The following is a 26,482-nucleotide window of genomic DNA, read 5'->3' on the forward strand; positions in this document are numbered from 1 at the left end:
ATAAAGAGAATAAAAAAATTGTTCTTCTTTTTTTTGTATTCAGACCAGGGGGTCAGCCAGATATTTCGTGAAGCCTCATTTGAAATCGGTAGTTCATATAATGGCCTGTTGTGGCGCTGGACTGGACCCAAAAAGCCCCATAGCTCCATAGAGGCCCATGTATTTTGGCCCAACTTCACCTAGACTGTATTACCTTAATAAACATGGTCATGAATACTTTCTGCTTCCAGTCACTAGTTTAAAGTCTCATTTCTAATGTCATAATATTCTTTTTGGAAAATTATGGTCCCATTTATTTTAAAAAATTACCATAAAGTTGCGCATGTTCTGAGGGGCGTGGCTACCGTTACAGTCTATGATCGGGATTCCCCTCCCACTCGAGTCAAAATAAAAACCAACGGAGAAGAAGGGGGGAAGTCCCGCCTCGTTGTCTGGGCCAGCCAATGGCCAGCTGGTCCAAAAGGGAGCTAGCCAATGGCCAGCTGGTCCAAAACGGATCTAGAAAGATGGCGACTTACAGTGCATTAGAATGCAAGGGATTTCAGGCTTCATTTTACGTTCATGTTAGACCCGGGGAACGCTTTGTCCATATTTTTTACAGTCTATGATTCAGACAGCCAGCAATGGGTAAAACGCTCCGAAAAATAATGTAGTCTCTGTGACAGATCTAGGGGCCATAATCTGCATTCAAAGAATTTCCTAGAAGCTTTGTCATTGGTCGATTTGCCCGTCTAGTTCCTGATTGGTTAGTCATTTCTGCAGGTTTTCAAATTTAGAAATAAAAACAATTAAGTAATGTTGATTCCAATCCCGAATAAGAGGGCTGGCAGCATTTTTATTTACATTTTACCTTGAGGCAAAAATGTCCCTGCAGCTTTCCACCTTGACCACTTTTCTGCCTAGGGTTTAGCTTACTGTGAAAAGCGGGGGGAAAGCCCAAAGGCCAACAGAGGCCTATTGAAGCTTCCATGTCCTGGCCATCAAATCTGGTATTTGCATTACCGTCCGTTCTCTGGTTCTTATAGCAGCTCCTAGAGAGGGGATTGAATACTATAAAGACATGGTTTGACAGCATTCATTCATTCATTCTAAGCTATGGCAAAGCCTTGAACACAACCATTTGACATGCTGACCAGCTGTCCCATATACCGGCCACCAAATGTGATCGTGGGTTAATTGACCTATGACACACTGGATTGGCTTGCTGCAACGGAGCTGAAGGTCTAAGGACATACGACAGAAGAAGAACAATTTGAAAAGTAAGTCTCCAAACAGTTGTTTCACTGAAATCTATATTCTGGTTATGCACTATTCTGTCACTATTATAATGCTGTACTCACCATTCAAGAATAAACATGCACGGACGGACGGACGGACGGACGGACGGACGCGTGCACACACACACACACACACACACACACAGTCACACACACACACACACAGTCACACACACACACACACACACACACAGTCACACACACACACACACACACACACACACACACACACACACACACACACAGTCACACACACACACACACACAGTCACACACACACACACACACACACACACACACACACACACACTCACTCACTCACTCACTCACTCACACACACACACACACACACACACACACACACACACACACACACACACACACACACACACACACACACACACACACACACACACACACACACAGACTGAATTCCCAGCAGGTTCTTTGCCTTCAAAGCCCAGAGCCAAGAAAAATAAGCATCCCTTTGTTTGTGTAGCCTATGTTTGCATGAATGTGCGCGTGCATGTGTGTGTATTTTGCATGCTTGCGTTTGTGCGTCAATGTGTATATTTGTGTATGCATCAGCAGCACGTCTGTGTCTATTTCCAATATTTGTGGAAACCAGGCTTTGTGAGTGTTGAGGAGCTTGGCTTACTCATTGCTGAATATATGCAGTGCACACAGCAGGGAGCCATACGGAGATAGAAGGGGAATGAATTGAGATAGAAGGGAAATGAATTGAAAAGGCAAAAAAATATCCAACGGCCATACAATTTCCATATAGTCTCCTGTGTAATTTACTGGAGAGGAGAGCATCTCCTTCCGCTATAAACTTACATGACACCACTCGGTTCTAACTTTTGCGTTGCCATATGATCGGAGATCTCCGCCTATATCTGCCTAGAGGACTTCTATACAACAGCGGCAAGAACAGCCACTATTATGAACCCATGCTCACTGCTTATGTCACCGCCCTAATATGAAGGACCACCCTAAAGACGTCGGATTGGTTCTGCAATGGAGTTTTAACTTAATTGTATCCACCAATTTCAGCAATGAAAAAATGGGAGATTGTCCCCAGACTCTATTTGAGCAAAACATAGACTAGACTACCTTGTGGGTTAACTTGGTTTAAGGACAATGGCAGTGAACTTTTGTTAGTAACTCAAATAACCTTTCCAGACAGACTGTAGAGTTCATACAGTATTGAGTAAAGCGAGATTTGGGTCAACCTTTGTCCATTCTTCGCCACTGCTGCAGAAAGAAAACCCAGGGCTGGTGGGAGCCTGAGAGGGTACAAAGAGGAATATGACAAACCGGGACGAGGTGAGCTTATCCGTCTCTCTGGCTCTTCTTACCTGCCAGAAGATATTGTCAATGGTGCTGCCCAGGAATCCCTCTCTGTTGTCAGAGGAGAGGAGCTTGGGTCCCAGTATCGTCATGAACTCCTCAAAGTCCACCTGGCCGTCACCTGGAGATGGAAAGGAGAGCGAGTAATTGCCTGATTTAACCCATTTAGGATTGAGACCAGACTCCAACAAGTGTCTTCTAAATCCTGACAGTTTTCTGAAAAACCAACAGTATATGTCTCTGTCTCTGGTTCTCAAACCATTTCATGTCAAGGACCCCAAAAATTAGGCCTATATCTAATTCACCTATAGCCAAGACCCGGCCTCTCCCACTTAGACACTCCCACTTGGACACTTTCCAGCCGGGCTCATTCATTCCAATGTAAATATCATGGATTTTACACATTAAATACTGGTTCATTTTTGGAACCAGACCTTCAACATCTCTTCCAAATCCGTCAACAAGGCCTGCCATAATTATGGAAAAATATGTGTGTGGCATTTCTTTTTTAGAACAATGTTTTGTCATATAGGAAAATTATTGGTGGAGAGGTTTGTCTAACCCATGTTATGCTTAGCTGTGATTGGACCTAGCAGTTTGGGGAGGGGCTTAGCTATATAGGTCATTTGGCCTCAAAATATGCTGTGCACGGGATGCCCCCCAGAAGCAAATATTTGAGTTAAAAACGTTCACTGTGAAAGATTTTGCACACATTGCACACATTTCTACAAGCTCATAGCGCTGCACTCAGTGCAGCGCTGTGATCTTGTAGATTAAAATATGTTTAAAAATATTTTTCAAATAATGGGTAAAGTGGTTAAACACTAAAGCGACACAAATGCGTTAAACTCCATCGTACGACAACAGTGGTGCGTACAATAACAGATCTAAAAGCACACAGTCGCTGTCAATGTCGCATTGTCGCTGTCAATGACTTCATATAGCCTAGCGTTTCTCTTGCCAGCTCTATACTGAAACTCCGTGAACTACTTCTTTGCAGTAGTTATTGTAATATTTAAAGTCCTGCTTATTATTGTAGGCCTACTGTATAAGTCAGCAGTGTCATGACGCGTTGAAGTGAACTGGACGCGTCTGTTTCAGTGCCCTGCCTTTATACTCCATTGTACGATGGTGTTACATTGCTTGTAGATTGGCTATTTGCCTATTTTTGGTGGAAGATACCGTATAAAGGCATGGCACTGAAATAGACTAGAAATAGAGTGTACTGTTAACTTCCAATCTGTGCGAGTGAAGTATAAATCTGGCTTAAACAGAAGTGGAATGCATAGTAAAGACATACAAACGTATAGATAGATAGCAGATCAGACAGGTTTAATGTCAGACTGGCAAGGAAAGGAGACAGATGGAAGCACAAACGTACAAGGGGCCAGATTAGGGTTTCTAGTGCATTGTGTGTATGGATTTATGTCTATTTGTGAAAAAGAGCCAAGAGCCCCCAAGGTGGATGAAAAGTCTTATAATATGTCCCCTCCACATAATGTGCGTGCGTACATGTGTCTGCCTGTCTGTCTGTGTACATGAGGGGTATGAAAAAAATGATAAAACCTCAAATTAGAGCCCATCTTGCGGTGGATCACACTAGCCACGATGAGAATTCTGACAGTATGGAGCAATGGAACACATGATATAACGAGAGAAATGCATTTGGTGAAACAGGTGTGGCTTAATTATTCAATATGAGGCTGAGGGGAACCATGCATGCCCAATGGGAACCAGTGGTGTAACCCTAGAGTAAATTTACTTAAAGTAAATGTTTTGAGTATCTGTACTTTACTTGAGTATTTGCGTAAAGTTTTCACGTGCAATAGTCTTTCTTCTTTCCATGTGTTTGGTCAGAATTTATTGAAAGGATAGCCCCTTGAGATGCAGCATCTCATTTTAGAGGGGGTCCCGTGTACAGGGTGTTTGGTGTCACCCAGAGCTTGATGCCCTGATACATCAGGTCTGACATAGCCTGAGCTAACGTGTTAGGTTTCTGGTCTAGAGGGGCGGGTCGCGGCTGAGATTTGCGCACGCCCTGATTGGATCTCATCAATCTGTCCGTCACCCCCGGCCCCTCCTCTCCCCCCTAGTGCAGCACTACGTCACATCATTTGGAGCGACGCCCACCCGGAAGGGTTGACTCCCACTTTTAGACCAGAGCGGCCAATGCATTCCTCCAGGCTTTCAATTTTTGCACCAACAAAAATGAAAGCCTGGTACCGAGGCTAGGTCTGACATAAAACAGGTGTTTTGTCCTTGAGCTCTGGGTAAAGACTAAAGCCCAGACGCACCAAATGCAACTATAGTCACAGCTCCTTGCAACAGTTTTAAGCTCAACCGCACCACTGCAACTCCTTGCAACTGCCATTGGGGATAATAGTTGCGAGTTGCATGTTGCAAGGAGTTATATGGCGAATTTTAGGAAGACTAATTGCTGATATTACTCATTAGTATGACTTAGCGGTCATTCCGGTCAAATAGTTGAAAACCATTTTTTTAATCAGCATTATGGTTATTGACAAATGTCCATTGGAAGCTTGTTGCGACTGCAGGTCGCAGTTAACTATGAAATTGTGCATTTCCCGTGAGTTGGTCACGTCAGTTGGTCACACCCCATATATGGTCATGCCTCACCCTTTAGGGCAAGGTCGCTTAGGGCGAGGTAGCTTCTCTGGTTAGTTAGACCACCGCACCCTGTCATGTGACGCACTGACACGGCCCTATCACATGTGCTCCGCTTTGTTAGGCAACGGTTTCTGTTTGTGTCTGACATCAGCGAACTGCCCACCTTCCCGTTATTTATTCAAATTGATTATTTTTGATCACTTGTCTTAAATAGATTAGTTCAATTAACTGTTGGACCCCTAGCTCGGACCACACCCAATACCAAACACAGCCTTCATTATGATGGGAATTACACAGCTGTAAGTTTCATGAATGCATCTTGCACCCCTGGAATGGCTTAGGGTTGACGACACTCACGACACGACAGAGTACAGCATCTTGGATTGGGTCTGGTGTACAAGATTCGCTACACCACCAAGATACCCATGTACTTGTCCAAATACTTCCTTAATGTCAATGAAGTCCACACTCACAACACCAGAAGGAGTTCAACAAACCACGTGCAACCCAAGTTCAGTTCAAACAAGGGATTAAATTCATTCCGCTCCCATGCCACTAAAATGTGGAACGCCCTACTAACAGTGAATCCCTTGACTCCTTCAAAACCACTCTCAAAGAGCACCTACGGACGGCTGCAATTCTGATTAATTGAAAAAGGTTGATTCTGTTGTAAACAAGTTTAGTGCTTTATCATGGTTCGTCCACAAAGTAACAGTTTTTGTATTGACTTTCGTTTGAAATGTACCCAATTCCGCATACTGTGAAATAAAAAAATTCAATCAAACAATCAATCAATCGCTATTGGCGTGGACCAAATCTGTCCACGGACAAATAACAGCGCAGCAGAGTCACAAGCTGAAAACAATACCAGGCACTCAGTAGCAGGCTGTAATCACTAGAGCAGACAGTGTTCTATAGTTAATGTACCATGGAATGAAAGCCCTCTGAGCGGCTTCACAGCATCAACACCATGCAGGACGGAGGCTGGAGCTGCAGTGTCGTTTCTGATTTAATGGACTAGAAATGCGGCGCTTAAGTTCAGTTACACAGGGGCAGGCACCTTTAGGCGCGGGTGCCAACATTTGCACAGGGGAGGGTGATCACGGGCACAAGAGTGAGAAAGAGGATTTAAAAAATAAATAATATATATCTATTTTTAAATGTAGTCAATTCAATGAAGTCCCCTCACATCTGTATGCAAATTTGCTCCTGTACATAATTCTACATTAATTAAAACTCTGAACTCTGACTGCAGGCAGTCTGCAGGGAGATTATATTGCTCTGAGTCTATGGCCATTACAATGTTCTGATGGGAAAGAATATATCCTACTATAAATGTGTGTGTACGTGTGTGTACGGTTGTAATGCACGTACCTCGAGAACCGTTTACCCCACGAGTTCATATTTGACACACACGTTCCACACCCCCGCAGGGAGTGCAGTGCCCGGCATCAGGACCACGGTTCTCCAGAACCACTACAAAAGGCTCTGCTCAGGCTCTGCCAGTGGGCCTAATCAGCCTAAATCCCCTCACCTGTGCGATTTCCAGCCTCTGCCTCAGCCAATTGATTGCCATGGCAACCCCACACCTGACAATTGATTAACCAGTCCCCTTTTCACAGTCAGTCAATTTGCCCAGTCTTCACACACAGGCAGATACAAAGATCAGGCAGATACAGAGATCTCCATCTCCATGTGGGACACAGACAGACAGTTAAAACGGGTGCCAAGTTGACAACTGGTATTATTAGGTTCCCAAGTTGCATCGTTCTCAAGTAGGCCAGTAGCCGACGGGCTAGCCGTACAGGTCTATATAGTTCCAATAGCAATAAGGTTGTTGTGTATATGGAGTTATTTTTAACACTTATTTTTCTGTTATTTTGATGTGGTGCCATAATTAAATGTAATGTTGATAAAAAGGTTGCCGACCCCTGAAAAGCTACCATTGATGCTATTTCACTGTGTAGCAAAAATACTGAATCTAATTAGTGATCAGTTAAACATCAACACCACCACCACTAGACTACTGCTACTAGTACTACTATAGGCCTACTACTAGTACTACTATAGTAGTACTAGTACTACTATAGGCCTCAACGGCGTCAACTCCGCGGGTGCTCAGGAGCAGAAGCACCCACTGGCAAAATAATAAGCCAATATCAATATGCAGTATATGCACCCACTGTCCACTGAAATTTCCCTTCCCCAGTGGTCATGTTGTCATGCACGTAGTCACATACCTTTACCGTTGGGGGCGCTTGGGCCTAGATAGGTGTTGGGCCGCCGCCCATGGGCATTCAAATGCTAACAAAACTCGTTTTTTTCCCACCGCTGGGGGGGGGGGGGGGGTGTGGCTGCACCCACTGCCGTTATAGGAACCTTCCGCGTCTGATAGGCCTACTACTACTACTACAGTAGGCCTGCTAGTACTACTACTACACTGCTGCTGCTGACTGTACTGCTGCTACTACTACTGTCTCTACTATTACTAGGCCTTCTGCAGGCCTAGAATGCCATTGGTGTTATTACTTGCGCAAGCAGAGCAGCGCGCAAGTACTAGTTTCGCCCAGGACGTTATTCGATGCGTATGCACCGTCCCAGCAAATGACGTAATGACTACTTGTGCCTGATACGGCAGTGGTGCCAGATTACATGTATACATAGGAGCATTACCTTTAATCCTCCCGACACTAAAACATATCGTCATTACGTCACCATCGAAAACCAATTACACTCTGGCATTGGGTCCTTTAATCCACATCTTTATTACGTCATCATTGAGTCAAGCAATGTATTTTTGTTCTGAGGTATTCTATTTATAGTGACTCATAGGAATAGACTATGTGACAACCAGGTAGATAAAGTTAGCTTAAGTTGTGGCAAATCGGCCCAGGCCGTAGCGTAACGGTCTGGGCACCGGACTGGTGATCCAGTCGCGGTGTGCCGCGGGTTCGACTCCCGAACCCGACACGGCCTTTACCGCATGTCATCCCCCCATCTCTCTCCCGTTTCCTGTCAGCCTACTATCTGTCCCTTAAAAAGAAAATCAATAAAAGGCGTAAGCCGCAAAAAAAAATATCTAAAAAAAAAAGAGTTGTGGCAAATCTGCAAAAAAAACACTAGCTTTCTTCACAGATGTGTTCATAAAGGTGTCTACTATCACAGAAAAATGTGTTTCAACCCAACTCCCTTGGGAAACTTTGTGACAGCTGCTGAAAGTTGGGGTACCATTATCAACCAAAATAAGGCAAAAATTAAGTAGCATATGGCAAAGGAGTGTTTTTTGTGCAAAACTAATGCTTGCAATGGATTTACTTAAAGTATAATACAATTTGGAATGTTTTTCCGTATTGGTTGATAATGGTACCCCAACTTTCAGCAGCTGTAACAAAGTTTCCCAAGGGAGTTGAACTAATTCACGAAAACATATCTTAAAATATCTTTAGCCCTTGATGTATCTGGATCACGGCGCTCTGTATATAGGCTACAGAAGTCAGGACAACGGTGTGACGACCCTCTCAATGAATCAGGCAGAGAAGTTTCCTTTCAGTCTCAATGTTGTATCGCAGTTTTATTGATACAGACACACTCAGCTTACAAGGCCACGTAGGAACAACGGCCCACGAGGAAATGGAGTCACACAGTTGAAAGCCCTTTCGAATCAACTTACAACACGGTGTGAACACAAAACATTGGTCTCAAACAGGTACATTATATTAGATTCAGAGTAGGCTACCTCCTCTCTATGTCAGTCAATCAGATCGTTGCTTTTCACCGGATCTGCCAGTGAAAAGTAGGCAGGACAAATTGCATGCAGCTTCATGTGACCTGCTAATTATACATCTAGTTAAATATCTATTCTATACTATATATGAAGTATTACAGAACCTTATTTAACACCTGTAGCTATAAGAATGAAATGTCAAAGGGATACATTTGAACTGTTCCTGAGTCACAGTAAACTTTACCAATTAAAAGATAAACCACATGTTAACCGAATCTTACTTTTAAGACTAACTCGAAAAGGCTATATACTTACAAATAATGAGTAGCTCAGTAATGTCCTACATTCAAATAACTTTATAGTTCAATCTTAAACAAACGGAATATGAAACTGAGTAATGAAATAGGCAGAAGGTATTATCAACGGTTTAACTGATTAAACACAATTACATTCTATGTTAAAGGGAGTGAAGCGGAATCTCCCAGGACACACCCTCACAGCTGTTTGTTAGTTCGGTGGAGACTATTATTGCCTGTGAGAGATAAGACTGTCTTCACCCCCCTGGGGTGCGGAGAGCAATTTAACAGAGACCCTGTATTTACTGTAAGTAGTTTTACTCTGTACTATGACTGTGTAAACCTGAAATAGCCTTAACAAATTGGGGTGGTTAAAGGGGTCACCAGATGGCTTCCCTGGATGGTGACAGTGAGATCTGTCCCAGAGCTAGTTCTCGGAAACTTATAACCTATACCAGATTTATGACAATGTGGCTATCAAAATATACATCACCCTTATTTATTTTTATTTCCTTTTTGGCTAAGCAACAAGCTATATGCTTAGATGATTTCTATTTATATTAGGATAAATGATAAACTGTTAGGAACCTTGATTATTTTGAGCTTTATTATTTTCTTGACAGTACCTCACAGGGAAGTTTTGAGTTCCATGCAGGGAATGCTTTGCGGATCTCTTGCCTTTATGAACACATCTGAAGAAAGCTAGTGGTGAGCATTTATTTTTGCAGATTTGCCACACCTTAAGCTAACTTTACCTAACTAATAGTCTGGTGACCACCGGAGAGACGGGTGACAGCCGGAATGTAGACGGCACCCCGGGAGCAGTATGGGTTAGCGCCCCAGCCTACGTCCTCCGATGAGGCCTTTAGGAGGGCCATTCGAGCTGCAAGCAGAGCCTGCAGTACCACCGTTGCCCAGGTGGAGCCTGGAGAACCAACTCAAGAAACCACCACTCCTGAATGAAGTGTCTGGTGCTGGGAGTCTGGTGCAACGCACAGGTCCTGGCAGTACTCCTGGTGAGAGCAGGAGTGGACCTGGTGAGACGTAGGAGGGGACCGGACAGGAGTCAACCCACAGAGCCTAGGCCCTATAGTCCCTCGGCATGCCAGAATTGTGCCTCCCAGTCCCGGCAGAGTAGTTCCGGAGTGGAAACAAATGGATTGGGTGGCCCTGGTCTTTCCCTAGTGGGTCTGATTGAGGGTAGCTACTGGGATGTAAGTCGGGACTTGGTCACCCGAGTGAGGGAGCGGTATGATGTTTGTGAGACCCGAAACCCCCGATGACCTTGGGATATATCACTGAGGATACGTCCCAGTTGCATCCAAGCAATGTATTTTCGTTCTAGGTGTAAAAGTTCCCAACATTTAGCATTTTAAAGAAAAGAGTTATGTAAGGGCTGAGAATAGTCAAAGAAAGACATAAACAAGGAAAATAATGCCAGATATACAATGTCAGATACGGTATACATAATCATGCATGCGGTTCAAAATAGAATTAAATGTGGTAGAAATGCTTCTTGCACAAGTAGGCTACAGAAACATTGGCACTACATAAATAGCATCAGACACAATGATATCTCTGATACTACTCTGTAGCCCACAGTACTTCAGCTTTATTCATGCTCATATTTTTGGGTTTAGGAGAGAATTCTGTATTGTGTTACTATAAATCCTTCTCCTCATTTGTAACTGTAATCTTTTTTACTTAAAAAAAATTACTGGCAGAGGTTGTGACTCACATTCCCTTCAGGAATCGATGAAAGTTGTACCTCATCTCAATCCTATATCACGTTGTAATTGGAGACGCGATTTCATTACTGAGCTGAACAGACGATCCAGACAGATATATTATAACAAAGGATTTAACGATAATGTTTCAAAGAAGAGATAGTCAAAGTGATTAACCAGCTGGACCCTAGGGCGTCCTTAATCTGGGGAAAACATTTGACAAGAATTGCAGATTGGCTATTTTCTACATAAATGTTGACAAAGTAACTTCATACATTTACTTTAAGTACAGTAAATAAGTATACGTTTGCAGTATTTTGGCTTTACTGGAGTTTTTCAAAATGTCTGTATACTTCTACTCGACAGTACACCTCAAAGGCAATTCAGTCAGACTCAAAGTAGATTAACCATTTATTGCAACAAATGGAATACAGAAGCAGTGTTTGTGAAGCAATTGAAGCAAGCTCTAGCGTAGAAGAGAGCTGTATTGGACTCCTCATACATGGAAGGAAGTATGAGGTCAGTCCGCTGCCCTCCCCAGGTTGGCAGAGGAAGTGTAGCGCCCAGGATTACATTAGATAATTGACACAGATTTTTTTTCCACCAATGGGAACCGGTTCAGTTATTTTTGGTTAGTCCATGAGCCAGAGCTCCAAAATTGCAACGTTAATTATGAGTTGAGTGTGCAAAACCATACCTATATTAAATTGTTATCACCATGAAACTTCCCCAGTTGATTACTTACACGAAGACAATGATTTATTGTATTACTAATTTCTAAATGTTTAAATATGCAAATGAGGCATAATATAGGAAGAAATTGAAAATATGAAAAAGTTACTACTGTGGAAGGGTTATCAAATATTCATTTACTTATATTGATCCTATAAACAATATAATATAGGTATAGTTTAGCACACTCAATTCTTTTGGACTAACAGTACGTTTTAACAGCGGGCGACAGCCAGACGAATTTTCCGGAAGTGCATTATTTGTCAATGGGACCCGGAAACTACTGCCGATAGAGGCGATAGCAGGCCAACAGGCAACAGGCGATGGTCAAATCGCCACCAACCGGTGGAAAAGAACTGAACCGGTTCCCATTGGGAACCAACCGGTGGAAAAGAACTGAACCGGTTCCCATTGGGAACCAACCGGTGGAAAAGAACTGAACCGGTTCCCATTGGGAACCAACCGGTGGAAAAGAACTGAACCGGTTCCCATTGGGAACCAACCGGTGGAAAAGGGGTCTGTGTCAAAAAAATGGGTTGCAAAATCGTGGTATATATTTTTTAAAGAGAGCTGTATTTAAACCAGTGCTTCCCAAACTTTTTCATGTCAAGGACCCCCAAAATGACACTCATTAGCCCGCGGACCCCCATTCGAAAAGATATTCCAGGGACCAGTGATTCTCAACCCGTTTAATTTCAAGGACCCCCAGTTTGACATGCATATTAGTCTACATATTAGTCTACATTTCTATCTCTGGGACCCCAATTTATATTTTAAAATCAATGAGTATAAATGGCCATTTGCTTCGACCCTTATGTTCCAGTGTTACAGTCCCATAAGGGTACATTTGGTTCCAAACTATCATTTAGCTGGGGACCCCCTGGAACTCCCCCAAGGACCCCTGCCTGGGGGTCTCCGGACCCCACTTTGGGAACCATTGATTTAAACGGACCACCTTGTCGAGGGAATGAGGTGGTGTGATGTGTAGGTCAGCGTGACTGATTGATAGCAATCAGCAGACTGACAGCTGATTACACCTGAGGCGTGCTGACACACGTGTCCTGCATGAACTAACACTATGCTTCATTTATTGTACTTCTACTCCACTATATACCAATACTTACTTTTACTCAAGTAAATTCTTAATTCCAGACTTTTACTTGTAACATGAGTATACATTGCAGTATTGATACATTTACTTAAGTAAAAGTGTGAGTACGTTTCCCACCACTGAATACTGAGCGTATAGAGCCAAAACAGGAGGGGGCCCGGTATGAAGCCCTATAGGGAATCTGGTCCGCTAAGTATAGTGTTTAAGTGTTACGAGCTGTAAATGTGATAAATATCCTTGATCTAATTAACTGTCAATGTCCTCTTTGGGGAATTTGCAAAAGATTTCGGGGACAGGTAGAGAGAGGACCAAGAGAGACATTCTGGAACTGACAGTCTCTGGGGCGCACGGTGATGGAGGCAAGGCAGAGAACAGCCTTTGTGTTTCACCCTTGATATTTGGAAGCACTGGCAGAATGGGAAGGTGTTCCATTAAACAGGCTGACGTAGCCTCTGTGGGTGAAGCAGCACTGCGAGTCATAAAAAGCCTCAGAATTCACAGATGGAAGTCAATGACAGGTTGCACACTTCAGTCTCCCAGTTGGGGTGGTGCAGGTTGGTTGGCGGTGTGAATGTAGCATGTGTGTGTGTGCGTGCGTGCGTGCGTGCGTGCGTGCGTGCGTGTGTGTGTGTGTGTGTGTGCATGAGAGAGAGAGAGAGAGAGAGAGAGAGAGCGAGAGAGAGCAGTATGGTAGTACGGCAGGAGCTAGAGGGAAGATAAGGTCATCTTTATTGTCCCCAATGTAAATTGTCCTGCAGCTTCACAGGTTGGTAAAAACACATTACAGTAAATCATACAAATACGTAACATAACAGAAAAAACAGTAAAACACAACACAGTGAGAGAGAGGGAGAGAGAGAGAGAGAGAGAGAGAGAGAGAGAGAGAGAGAGAGAGAGAGGGAGAGAGTGTCTTTTGACCCAACAAAATTCTAACCCTGTCTTTGAAAGTCCTGAAAGTCCACAGGGCCATAGGCATACAGTAATGTTTCAAAGTTTTTACAGTAGGTATATGTTTTAGTAATTGTTTAACCCTATCCATATTGTCAGCATTATTATATTGTTTGCATTAACACAACCACAGAATAGCTGTGACACAACACACAACGCATTGATTGTGAGCTTGTATCAGTATTTTAGACTCCCATATGCTCTAATGGTGACTGCAGTGTATTCCTCTGTAAATGGTCTCCTTTCTGGGGACTGTGATTGGTGTAGCAGCTTCAGCTGAGCTCACTGAGATTGCTCTAGCTTTGTTTGGACTTACATATTGTCTACTCAAGGGAGATGCTGTTAGTTGGCTGGGCCCTTTGCTTCCATCATGGCATAAAAATAGTGTCCAATAGTCCAATAAACCACTAGGCGTCTGAGCCTAGTACCACAGCACCTCAAAGGCCCTTAAAACAAGGCTCCAGACCTCCCATAACAAACTGGTCAGGCTCCTACTTGGCCTAACCCCCCGAACCCACCTCACTTTGACAGGCTGGGATGGCTTAGGGTCGATGACAGAGTACAGCATCTTGCAATGGGTCTGGTCCACAAGATTCGATACACCACCAAGATACCCATGTACCTGTCTAAATACTTCCTTAATGTAAACGAAGTCCACACCCACAACACCAGAGGGAGTGCAACAAACCATGTACAACCCAGATTCGGCACAAACAAGGGACTAAATTATTTTCGCTCCTATGCCACCAAAATGTGGAACGCCCTACCAACAGTCATTAAGACATGTGAATCCCTTGACTCCTTCAAAACTGCTGTCAAAGGGCACCTATGGACGGTTGCAATTCGAAACTGGCCCCCCTAAAATCTGAATCCCCCCCCCCCCTTTTCCCCTCACTGTATATGTTTCTTTTCCCTTTTTGCTTCCTTTATGATGTAATGCTTAATTGGGTCGTCCACTCACAGTTAACAGTCTTTGTATTGAGTTTGTGCTTGAAATGTATTGTAATTCTGCAAACTGTTAATAAATATTTCAATCAATCAAAAAACCATTATTAGCTCTGATCCATAGCCTTACTGCTCTTGCTGCCGTTGCGTTAAGGCTATGGAACTGATTGGCTTCCTGCATCGCATGGAATGCAGACCAGCCTCTCCTATGTAGCGAAAATAAAATGTAAATGTGTTTACTATACTCACCAATACAAAGACGGGTTGTGTAATTCAAATTAGAAAGCCTACTTTCCTTAGTGGACGCACTTTGAGCCCCCCACCACACGTATAAATACACTTTTTGGCCAGAAAGGGATTTTGTTTTCACCTGAAAAATAATTTTGTTTTAGTTCCTCCACTGCGCCCTCTACCGTATTGCCAAGAGAAAACCCTCATAGAGAAGATTTTTCCTTCGGGTGAAAATAAATCTCTTTCTGGCCAACAAGTGCATTTATACGTGTGGTGGGGGGCTCAAAGTGCAGACTCCACTAAGGAAAGTAGGCTTTCTAATTACACAACCAGTCTTTGTATTGGTGAGTAGGTAAAACATTATTTTTATTTTCACTACAGAAGAGAGGCTCGTCTGCATTTACATGTATGCGAGCCTCGGAAGTCGACAGTAACATAGCAAATGTGACGGAATTAGAGCTATGGACCAGAGCTAAGCTATTATATGACTTTTTTAAATGTTTAATATAGACTGCTGGCTGGCTGGCCCGAAAGTGGGTCACTTGTAAAATAGCTTTCAGTTGCTTTAAGCACAGCTCGTTGATTTCTGTTCCTTGTGAGCTCAGCTCATGACTCCTGTACCTCAGTTGATATGTGCACAATATTGCACACTTATTTTTTTACTGTTGTGTTATTTGAGTTGGGGGAAAGGGGGTACATGTTAATGCTAGGGGTTTATGTTTGTTGGGTCTGGCCATTATTCATCATTGTCCAACAAGTATTACAATAACCATAGGCAGCCTGGTTGCAGACGGTGACTGTAAGTGTAAAACCCCCGCGATTAACTCATGCACATTTGAAATACTTCCCATTATGTAATGTAATGTATCCAATAAACCAAAATGTAAATACAGCCAGCAGAGGGACAGATGTGTTTCAACAGTTATGTGAGTGAAATGATACAATGATCAGCCAATTACTGTCCATTGGAGTGCATGTGCTCACCAAAAAGGGACTGACCGAACTGATGATCATGATGCATGACAGTCTGCAGATGTCACCACTCACAAAGCACTCAATGAAAATTTTGAATTTCCGTCAGTTTCTGCTTAAAAATGATGGGCTGCCAAAAAAAGGATGCTGAACTTGTCTCTATCTTGGCATAGAATAGAATATAGAATAAATCACATCATAGTTCAGTGTGTGTGTGTGTGTGTGTGTGTGTGTGTGTGTGTGTGTGTGTGTGTGTGTGTGTGTGTGTGTGTGTGTGTGCGCAGCATTCATTGTCTTTCAAGCTAAAATCGTCACATGGATAGAAAAGAATGAGGAAGACATGGCACATGCTGACATTGTTCTGGTACAAGAGCCTGCATTAGGGTGGGAGCTTAGGTTGTCGGTTTAGAGTTAGAGCCAAGGTTATGAATAAGGTTATAAGGTTAGTCATGTAGACAGGGTTGAATTTAAGGTTGTGTGTGTGTGTGTGTGTGTGTGTGTGTGTGTGTGTGTGTGTGTGTGTGTGTGTGTGTGTGTGTGTGTGTGTGTGTGTGTATGTGTATGTGTGAGTGCGCGCTCGCCTCGCACGCACGCCCCCACGCACGCACGCCCCCACGCACGCACGCATATCTTTATCAGGAGGTTTCGATATTTCAATACATCAAATACATCAAAATGTACAGCTTTCGGCTAGTACTACTATAGTATTCTTTGACTTGGCTCTCATGTGTGTGTGTCTGACTCGTCTCTGAGAGTTCAGTCTGCTGGCAGGATCATTATCTTCCCCAGGCGCACGTGAGTACTCAGGCACAATGTGAATGCTGATCCGTTGACCCACGCTCAACACTGCTACCCTGGCTCCCTGTCCCATGCAACGTATCCACCCACATATCCGGTGAGTTGCACTTGCAACCTCAACCGACCGATTTGGAAGAATACTCCATGGGAGAACATTCCACCTCCTGATCAGCTTGGGAAATGAAAGGGAGTATAATGATCCAAAACAAACATCTGGTGTCAGACTCCGCTCAACAGGTCTCTGACACCATCCTCCCAAGGCTGCAGCCCATGATGCCCGCTGTGAGCAAACGATGGAACACGTTACTGAAGCTCGCCCTCTCCAAAGTCACCCTCCATGCAGCAGCCCAGCAGCAGGCAGCCGAGCACTTCACATTCACAAATTAAAATAAATCAAATTGTAAACAAAGCCAGTCGAGGGACAGATGTGTTTTAACAGGGGCCACCATACTGCAATTATGTGAGCGTGCATGCTCTCCAGACAGAGACTGATAGAGCTGATCATGAACGAGATGCATGACGGTCTGCAGATGTCTTTAGAAAAGGGGCAGCATAGTCTTGCACACACATTTCTCAGCTTTATTTGTCAATGACCTTCATCACGACTGATGTCTGCAGATGTCGCAGAGCGCTCAGTGAAAAATGAGAATCATCAACAATGTGAGTTTCTGTTTAAAATGATAACCCGTCAAAAAGGAGTGTCGCGTTTATTCCGGGTGGTGGGCTCATTATAATATTAAGTGCCGACCCAGCTTATATATGTAACTACATGTTGTGTTGTATATGTATAGATGTTAGTGTTACTAAGGAAGTTCACTGCCTATAGATATACTCTGTGTTATATAAGAACAGAAATCCTCTTATCAACCAATTACAGTATCTCAGGGATGTAGATATTAATACAGTAAATTGGGGGGTAAAATGTGTTGTACTAACTACTGCTAGAAGGAATGTTAAGACGCATACTAGTGGGACACAAGTCAATCAGTAATGACAATTGCATGAGGAAGGAAGTGTCAGATGTCGAAGAGGCGTGCTCTCGCAGAGACAATGCAGATATGCGTGACCCGTTTTATTCATTCATAAGCAATGTGACGAAGCAGGATCATGGCGTTTGCGTGAGTCTTTATAATGTGTTAATAAGTACGGTAAATACTCTGTCATAGTGATACGTTTGTGCAGTCGTTAGATCTGTGAATTAATAGTATGTGTTTGTGTTTCTTTTGTGTGTTTCAGTTTATTACCTAATGCTACTAACGCGACTGAAGTCGCGACCTCTGAATCTTGTGCTATTGATTGAAGGACATTTAGTTGTGGAAGCTATTTGAACTATATCTAAACACGGGCCAGACAAAGCAAATAGGGCTTTTACTGTACACAAGTTTAGTAGAAGTATGTTTGTACGTGTGTGAGTGTGTTATGAGTTATTAGTAATAAAATGGCCGGAAAATAAGTGAATGTTTGAGAGCCTTATTACAACTTGGAGGAAGTGTGTGTTTGAGTAATATAACGGTGTGTGTTTAAATCACAATTACTATCCTGTTTGTTACACCCCCATGCGGAGGGTTGAATCAATAGTTGAACAAAGTTATGAAACAGCAAAGTTTAATAATATCCGTACAGTAATAAAGCAAACTTCGGTAATCACCGGAGTAATAAAGCAAACCGGTAATCACCGGTGCAAGTAACGAAGCAACCGAAGTGAATCACCGTTGCAGTAATAAAAGCAACGTGTGTAGGTGACCGTTAAAACATTATAACGGGAACCACCGGAGCGAAACCATAGCAACGCGTGTAAACACCGTAGCTACATCCCTTAGCATTCAGTGCAACCACAATGCTAATGGAAGCCATAGGCCCGTGTTAGCTTAGGCTACTACGTGATCAGTGGATGTCTGGCTGTTAGCAAGACGCTAGCGGAGAAGCAAGACAAAGACGGCCATCCCGGAGCAGCTCTGGACCCGTCACCGGTCGCCTTCGTTCGAGAACCAACGCGACCGCCCGCAGGCTGCTGAAGTAGCTGATACCTGCGAGGAATCATCCGCTCGCCTTAGTGAAAGGTGACCCGGACTTGGAGTTCGGGGTAGGGTGCTAGCGGCTACATTGCTGCTAAAGAGGAACCACCTGGGTGCTGACAAAGTGCTCGGCTGTTGCAGTCCTAAATAAAAGTTTCAGTGCCCACAGGAGTGCTTGTGCATTGGGGGGAATATCGCTGGAATAGTGTGTTGCAAAAAGGAAACTGTGCATTGACTTTTGGGAAGAAATCGAGCTAAAGCTAAATCCTGTGATCCAGAAAGAAGCTAGCCACCTTTCCATTGACATTGCATTGAGCCTAGCAACCAAAGAGCATTAGAGGTAGCTTCGGCTAACGAGAGCTAATGCTAAAACTGATAGCATATGAATAGCTGTGACTAACGTGGAGCTAATGCTAATGCTGATAGCATAGGAATAGCTTTGTCTAACGTGGAGCTAATGCTAATGCTAACAGGAGGGCGTTTAAGGGGATACAATACACGTGTTCCACAGCCACATCCTGAGCAGTCGCCATTGAGGAATGTCCCGATCCCGGCCATCTTGAAACAGAAAGGTTGGTGGGGGGGGGGCGAGCGTCCATATCGTAGCCATGGCAACCTTAGCAGACTTAACCGACTTTAAAAAGGCACGTTCTAAAAGCCAAGGAACGCTGACCAAGAACGCCGCTAAGTGCTTAATAGTGCCATACACCGACGCAAAGTCTGAGGAAGAACTCAAACTTATGATAGTTGGTGTGACGAAGGACTACGAGGCATTTCTAAATGATAGCCTAGAGTATAAAAATGCTTTAGAAGAGATTGATGACGAGGATTGTAAAAAGGAAATCCTCGCGGTAGATGAGAAAATAAAAGCAGGCGAAGAGAAATACACTATAGGCACTAAACAAGTGAAGGACCATTTGTGGGACCGGTGTATTAATGCGGCTTTTAAGTGCGCTATAACTCGGGTAGAGTCTGCGTTAAATTACGCAGATCCTGACAAACATAAAGTGCACGAAATAACGGAACGCCTCTGCAGTAATGTGGCTACCGAATTTGAGGAGTCCTTTGCAGACGTGAAAGCCTTATTTGAACAGTATGAAGGTTGCATTTCTGGCGAGAATTTGACCGGATTAATGAAAACAGTCAACAACTATAAGGTGGAGAAAAATAGACGCCTCCAGGAGTTGGCGCACAAAGGCGATATAACTAAGCCTGTAGCAATTAAAGAGGAGAAGGTTCCTCAAGCCCTCGCCGCCGCTGACGGCGGGGCAAATGGGAAAACAAAGGCGAGTAAACTTGCTACCCAACCGATGAAATTACCACAATTTAGTGGAGACCGCATGTCTTATTTCAGATGGAAAGCACAATGGCATAGAAAATATGCGCTGTGTGAATCCGCTGACTGGGGTGACGACATGCATTACCAACTATTGATGGATTCCATTGACAAAAAGATCAGTGATGAATTAAGACTGGATTATTGCAAAACTACTGAAGAAGTGTACCGTAAACTGGAGTGTTTATACGGTAACGTAGGACAAATAGTCAGTGAGATTATAATGAATCTGGATAGCGTGCCTAAGGTACGCAGTGGACCTGGTCAACACAAAGAGACGTTGCATCTAGTTCGATTGATAGAACAATCAGTCCTTGATCTATCTGACCTAGATGCAGATGAGGCTATCAAAAATCCAGTCGTAATTTATAATCTGGAGAGAAAATTGCCGCCAGAAATACAAGAAAGGTGGATAGTTCATCATCAGGGTTTGTTTAAAAATCAGGGCAATGTCGGATACAAGAACAGATTTGAGTGTTTCATTGAATTTCTCCGCGAGCATACAGCTGTGCTCGTTGAACAGGAGATATTAAATGCAACAAGCTCAGAGACCAAACGTAATGATTCACCACGGAGCCATAAAAATGAGCGGTACTCAGACAGGCCGGGCAGCGGTGCGCGCGAGAAACGCGCGTCCACAAAGGCTACCAGTACCACTAGTGGTGAGAGCCCGGGGGCGCGCGGGTCTTGCGTAATCTGTGGGGAAAATTATCATACGGGCCAACTGTACCGTTGTAAAGTATTCGGACGAGCTAATGTAGAGAGCAAGAGGGCTCTCGTTAAAAAGCACAAGGCATGCGTGCGGTGTTTAGGCCAGCATGACGGGCAGTGCAGAGTGCGGAACAACAGTTTCCTATGCAAAATTGTGGAGTGCAAAAACGAAGCGCCTCACAATTTTCAGTTGTGCCTAAAAAGACGTAACAAGGACAGTGGTGCTATAAATGACGGCGCGAGGGAAGCTAGTAACGTGGGGAGGGACTTGCGGGGCCCCACACGTGAAGTGGAAGAAGTGTTTGCAAAAGCAGCACTATCACCAGAACAACTAGTAATAATGCGCAAAGCTTTCACTAATAATATAGCCACGACTGTCTGCGCTGATGGCGACGGACAAACAGAATTGCCGGTTCTCATGATGACACTGGAAGTGACCACAAGACGTGGAGACTGGGCGGGCGCTTTGATTGATCTCGCTTCTGACATTAACTATATTACCCACAAAGCAGCGAAGAGACTTGGACTAAAAGGGGTGCCTGTTTCTCTGTTTGTGAAGGGTGTGGGTGGCATGACCAGATCATATCAAACTAAACGTTATTCAGTTTGTTTGAAAATAATGGAGAAGGGCTCTTCTCGAAGCCATGACATGACTTGTTACGGTCTGGATGAAATTACAGACGTCAAGGCTGAAGTGAGTCCTTCACGCATTGCAGAACTTTTTCCGGGTACCGAACCGAAAGAGTTGCGACGTCCAGCTAAAGTGGAAATACTTATTAGCGCTAGAGAGGGGCGTCTAGCCCCGCAAAGGCTGAGAAGGGTCGGGGATCTGGTCCTATGGGAGGGTGCTCTGGGTAAAACGGTTAGCGGAGTGCATCCTACTCTGTTTGACGCTAGTGAAATGATCACAAGAGAGGCGTCAACCCATTTAGCTCTTTCAATGAGAGGGGCTGCCGTTGAGATTAAGGCGGCGGCTACTTGCCATACTGATTCCGCCACCGCTCTGTCGTGGTGGCGTTGGGACAGTATCGGCGCCGCGTGCAACCCTCTATGTGGAGGTTGTCGGTGTGGAAAATGCGCTCCTGGTGGAAAGGAGATGTCTCTCGCTGACGAAAGAGAAATGGAGATTGTCAAAAGGGGTTTAACTTTTAAGACAAGTGACGCGCACAGTGACGAGTCTCACTGGGACGCGAGTTACCCCTGGAAAGAGAATCCAGATACTTTACCGAACAATAGAACGGCGGTTGTGGCCACGTTCTTAAAATCTGAGAAACGTCTCAGTAGAGATCCCGTGTGGAAAAAGGCTTATGCTAGCCAGGTGCACGAGATGCTCAAGAGAGGAGCTGCTGTCAAACTGTCTAAAATTGTCATGGACATGTGGAACGGCGCTGTCTGGTGGATTAACCATCTCATGGCACCAAACCCACATTCTGTTTCCACGCCAGTTAGAATAGTCTGGGACAGTAGTCAAGAATTTCGAGGTGTGAGTTTGAACAGCATCCTGTTGAAGGGTCCTGATGTCTTGAACCCCATCCGAGCAGTGTTACTTCGTTTCAGAGAAGGGAAGTATGCTGCTATCGGCGACGTAAGCAAAATGTACCACTCGGTCTGGCTTGAAGAGCGGGAGGTACATTTGCACCGGTTCCTATGGAGGGACTCGGTTGACAGCGAGATTGAAGATTACGCTGTGGTACGGGTCAACATGGGTGACCGCCCAGCTGGTAGCATAGCTCAAATAGCGATGCGCGAAACAGCGTATCTACCTCAGTTCACTGACATGGTGGACGAGAGGGAAGTAATCGTGGAAAACGCGTACGTGGATGACATTTTTCTATCTCACAATTGCCCCCAGAGGCTAGAGGAGCTACTGGCGGGGGTTAAAACCATTCTGGCCACCGGGGGGTTTCACCTAAAGCCCTGGGTACGGTCAGGCCAAAGTGGGAGGGAAGGAGATGGAGAAATGAGACCAGAGACTATATTGTTGCCAAATCAAATGAGAGAGGAAGACAACAAGGCTCTGGGAGTTGGTTACCATGTGAAGGAGGACAGCCTCTTCATCATGATTGCCATAAACTTTTCCGCAAGAAAGAAGAAAGTGCAGAGCGAGGAAAACCTTGCTCTGGAGGAGGTGGCGGAGAAAACGCCAAATCCTTTGACTCGGCGGATGTTGCTGAGTCAAGTAGCAGGGCTGTATGATCCCATTGGCCTTGTGACGCCTCTGAAACAGAAGGGCGTTATTCTAGTCAGAAGAGCGTTCCAGGAGGCAGGGTCATTGACCAAAGACACTTGGGATCAACCGCTGTCTAGCGATCTCCGCATGAGAGCGGTTGAGCTTTTTGTGGAATATGCAAAGCTGAGTTCTATCACGTTCCCTAGGTGCATCACTCCGCCCGGATGGGTGGGGGAACCCTGGGGCATCACCTTTTCCGATGGGAGCTCAGAGTCCTACGGAGCGGTGCTCTACCTGCGCTGGGAAACTGCTAGCGGGGTAGAGACCCGTCTGGTGGAGTCAAAAGCCAAGTTGGCTCCCCTAGATCAAAAAGGTGATGCAGTGAAAGCTGAAATCTGCGGTGCTGTCTTTGCCGCACGGCTTAAAGAGTACGTGTTGAAGCATAGCAGGCTGACAATCGCGAGGTGGTATCACTTTGTTGACAGTCAGACAGTGCTGGGTGCCATTCAAAGAGACAGTTACGGGTTCCAAACGTTCTTCGCAAACAGGGTTGGGGAAATCCAGAAGGCGGGGCCTGTGACTGACTGGTGGTGGATTCCCGGGGTGGAAAATGTAGCTGATCTAGTCACAAGGGGGGGTTCTCCTGAGCAATTAGACAGTGACTCCCTGTGGCAAAAGGGACCAGAGTTCCTGACCAAACCAGTGGGGGAATGGCCTGAAGTCTGCTGCTGAGGTGGCTGCTTCATCGCGAGAAATCGTGAGTACATTGCAGAGAAAGGCATTCTCTGCTGCTGTTACTAGATCCCAGACTAGGAACCAGGGGTCTGCGACGCTGCCAGGCAGTGGCAGGTCCTCACCAGTCAGTGACAGATCTTCACCGGACAACGGGGGGTCTCCAGCAGCAAGCAGGAGTCCTTCACCGGTCAGTGATGGGGGTTCTGGGGCAGCATCTAATGACGAAACTGAGCAGCTGTGGGGGTCGGGTCTTGTGAACCAGATGGACTTGACTAGATGCAGCACACTGTCAAAACTCTGCGGGGCAGTAGGCTACGTCCGCAGGGTGTTGCGCGGCCACAGGGGCTTATTCAAGTCCGGCAGTCGTGTACAGTGGGGGGCAGTGCTCTCTGTCGGAGAGCGCGACACAGCATTTATGGAGCTGTGCCTTGCTGCCCAAGAGGGGATTTCTTTCCCGACAACGACACTGAACCGTCTTGTAGTTAGTAAAAACGACAAGACAGGTCTCTTGCTATGCCGAGGCCGAGTTCAAACCGTTGACCAAGAAAGTCAAGGCGTGCCCATCATTCCTTACGGAGCACGAGTCAGCACACTACTGTGCGAGGAGGCTCACCGTGCAAACCACGAAGGCGTGGCTGGGACACTCCTGCGGGTCAGGAAGAAGGCCTGGGTGATTCAGGGGCCGAGGGTCGCACGGAAAGTGATCGACTCTTGCCTGTTTTGTCGTAAGCGGGAAGCTAAGCTATCCAGTCAAGTGATGGCTGATCTTCCTACAGTGCGCACAAGTCCAGCAGCTCCGTTCGAGTACACAACGCTGGATTTGTTCGGTCCTTACACTGTCAGAGGCATTGTGAGGCGACGCGTAAAGAGAAAAGTCTGGGGCGTGGTCTTCAGTTGTATGGCCTCACGAGCTGTCCATGCAGATTTAGTTGAGGACTTGTCTACAGAAGGCTTTCTGCAGACCTACCAGCGATTCACTGCTCTGAGAGGCCACCCCAAAAAGTTGTGGTCTGATCAGGGTACGAACTTTGTTGGCGCAAGACCAGCATTGGAGGATCTATACAAGTTCCTAGGGGACATTGACAAGAAGCAGATCCAGCAGAAAGCAGCAGTTGCAGGGACCGACTGGGCATGGGAGTTTAGCCCAGCGGACTCTCCGCATCGGAACGGGGCGGCCGAAGCTGCCGTCCATGTTCTAAAAAGGGCGTTGAGCAGCGTCGGCGACACCGATGATCTGTCGGTGTTGGAGTTCCAGACTCTGCTTTACCTTGCTGCTAACCTGTCCAACGAAAGACCCATCGGAGCCAGAGCTCAGGTCGGCGAGGATTCGGTGGACATCATCACTCCCAACTCACTGCTGTTGGGGCGGGCAGGGCCCAGGGGAGACTACCTGGGTTTTGACTTCCCTAGCTACCCATACAGTCGTCTTCGGGCAGTTCAGCGCGAGGTGGACAAGTTCTGGAAGCGGTGGAGCCAGCTGGCGGGTCCACATCTCTTTATCCGAGAGAAATGGCACGTTCCAGCACGGAATGTGGCCGTCGGCGACCTGGTGTGGGTCGCGGACCAGAACGCTCTACGAGGTCGATTCCGGATGGGTCGTGTCGTGGAGGTCTATCCAGATAACCAGGGTGTTGTCAGGGACGTAAAGGTGCGGACATGTCCAAGTCTGCCCATCAGTTGGTCGCAGGTGGAAAAGGACGAGGTGGCGTGGCCATCTGTCATCCTCCATCGTGATGTGCGAAGGCTGGTGGTCCTAATCCCGGTTGAAGACCAGTAAATTAGACTAGAAGTCCTCTTGAGAAATACCCAAACGAACTCTACCATATATGCATGCTGCGCGGGTAAGATTAGCTTAATGGGTATTTACTTGAGGCAAGACTGGGTGGTGGGGCATACTTGCCATCCAGTAAGGAGCGAAGCGGTGGTGTCGACCTCCTATAGTCAGTTGAGATCAAAATTTATTCAGTATGAAAGTAGAATAGGTTTATTGATTGATGAATTCACCTGGTGAGTGCCATCCGGAGGCGTTCGTCAATAGAAGCATGATTGATATACTTTTTTCTATTGTTTATTTGAATGGTTTTGTATACAAATGAGTGTGGGGTATCTATTTAGCTTACTGGGTTTAATTTCAAACCGTAGCTAAAAGTGGGAGGTGTCGCGTTTATTCCGGGTGGTGGGCTCATTATAATATTAAGTGCCGACCCAGCTTATATATGTAACTACATGTTGTGTTGTATATGTATAGATGTTAGTGTTACTAAGGAAGTTCACTGCCTATAGATATACTCTGTGTTATATAAGAACAGAAATCCTCTTATCAACCAATTACAGTATCTCAGGGATGTAGATATTAATACAGTAAATTGGGGGGTAAAATGTGTTGTACTAACTACTGCTAGAAGGAATGTTAAGACGCATACTAGTGGGACACAAGTCAATCAGTAATGACAATTGCATGAGGAAGGAAGTGTCAGATGTCGAAGAGGCGTGCTCTCGCAGAGACAATGCAGATATGCGTGACCCGTTTTATTCATTCATAAGCAATGTGACGAAGCAGGATCATGGCGTTTGCGTGAGTCTTTATAATGTGTTAATAAGTACGGTAAATACTCTGTCATAGTGATACGTTTGTGCAGTCGTTAGATCTGTGAATTAATAGTATGTGTTTGTGTTTCTTTTGTGTGTTTCAGTTTATTACCTAATGCTACTAACGCGACTGAAGTCGCGACCTCTGAATCTTGTGCTATTGATTGAAGGACATTTAGTTGTG

At 45.1% G+C, this 26,482-nt stretch overlaps 1 protein-coding gene across 1 annotated transcript in view; it reads right to left on the reverse strand.

Moving 5' to 3' along the window:
- caln2 (calneuron 2) overlaps positions 1 to 26,482 on the reverse strand; it is a gene marked incomplete at both ends in the record, with an annotated part of 79,490 nt that overhangs the window by 26,454 nt on the left and 26,554 nt on the right. Inside the window, one exon of the mRNA XM_083774583.1 lies at positions 2,639 to 2,751. Within this exon, the coding sequence (XP_083630709.1) occupies positions 2,639 to 2,751 (113 nt within the window). The remainder of the gene's footprint in view (positions 1 to 2,638; positions 2,752 to 26,482) is intronic.

Source organism: Protomyctophum parallelum, assembly GCF_964188405.1.
Source record: "Protomyctophum parallelum genome assembly, chromosome: 1".
Taxonomy (NCBI): domain Eukaryota; kingdom Metazoa; phylum Chordata; class Actinopteri; order Myctophiformes; family Myctophidae; genus Protomyctophum; species Protomyctophum parallelum.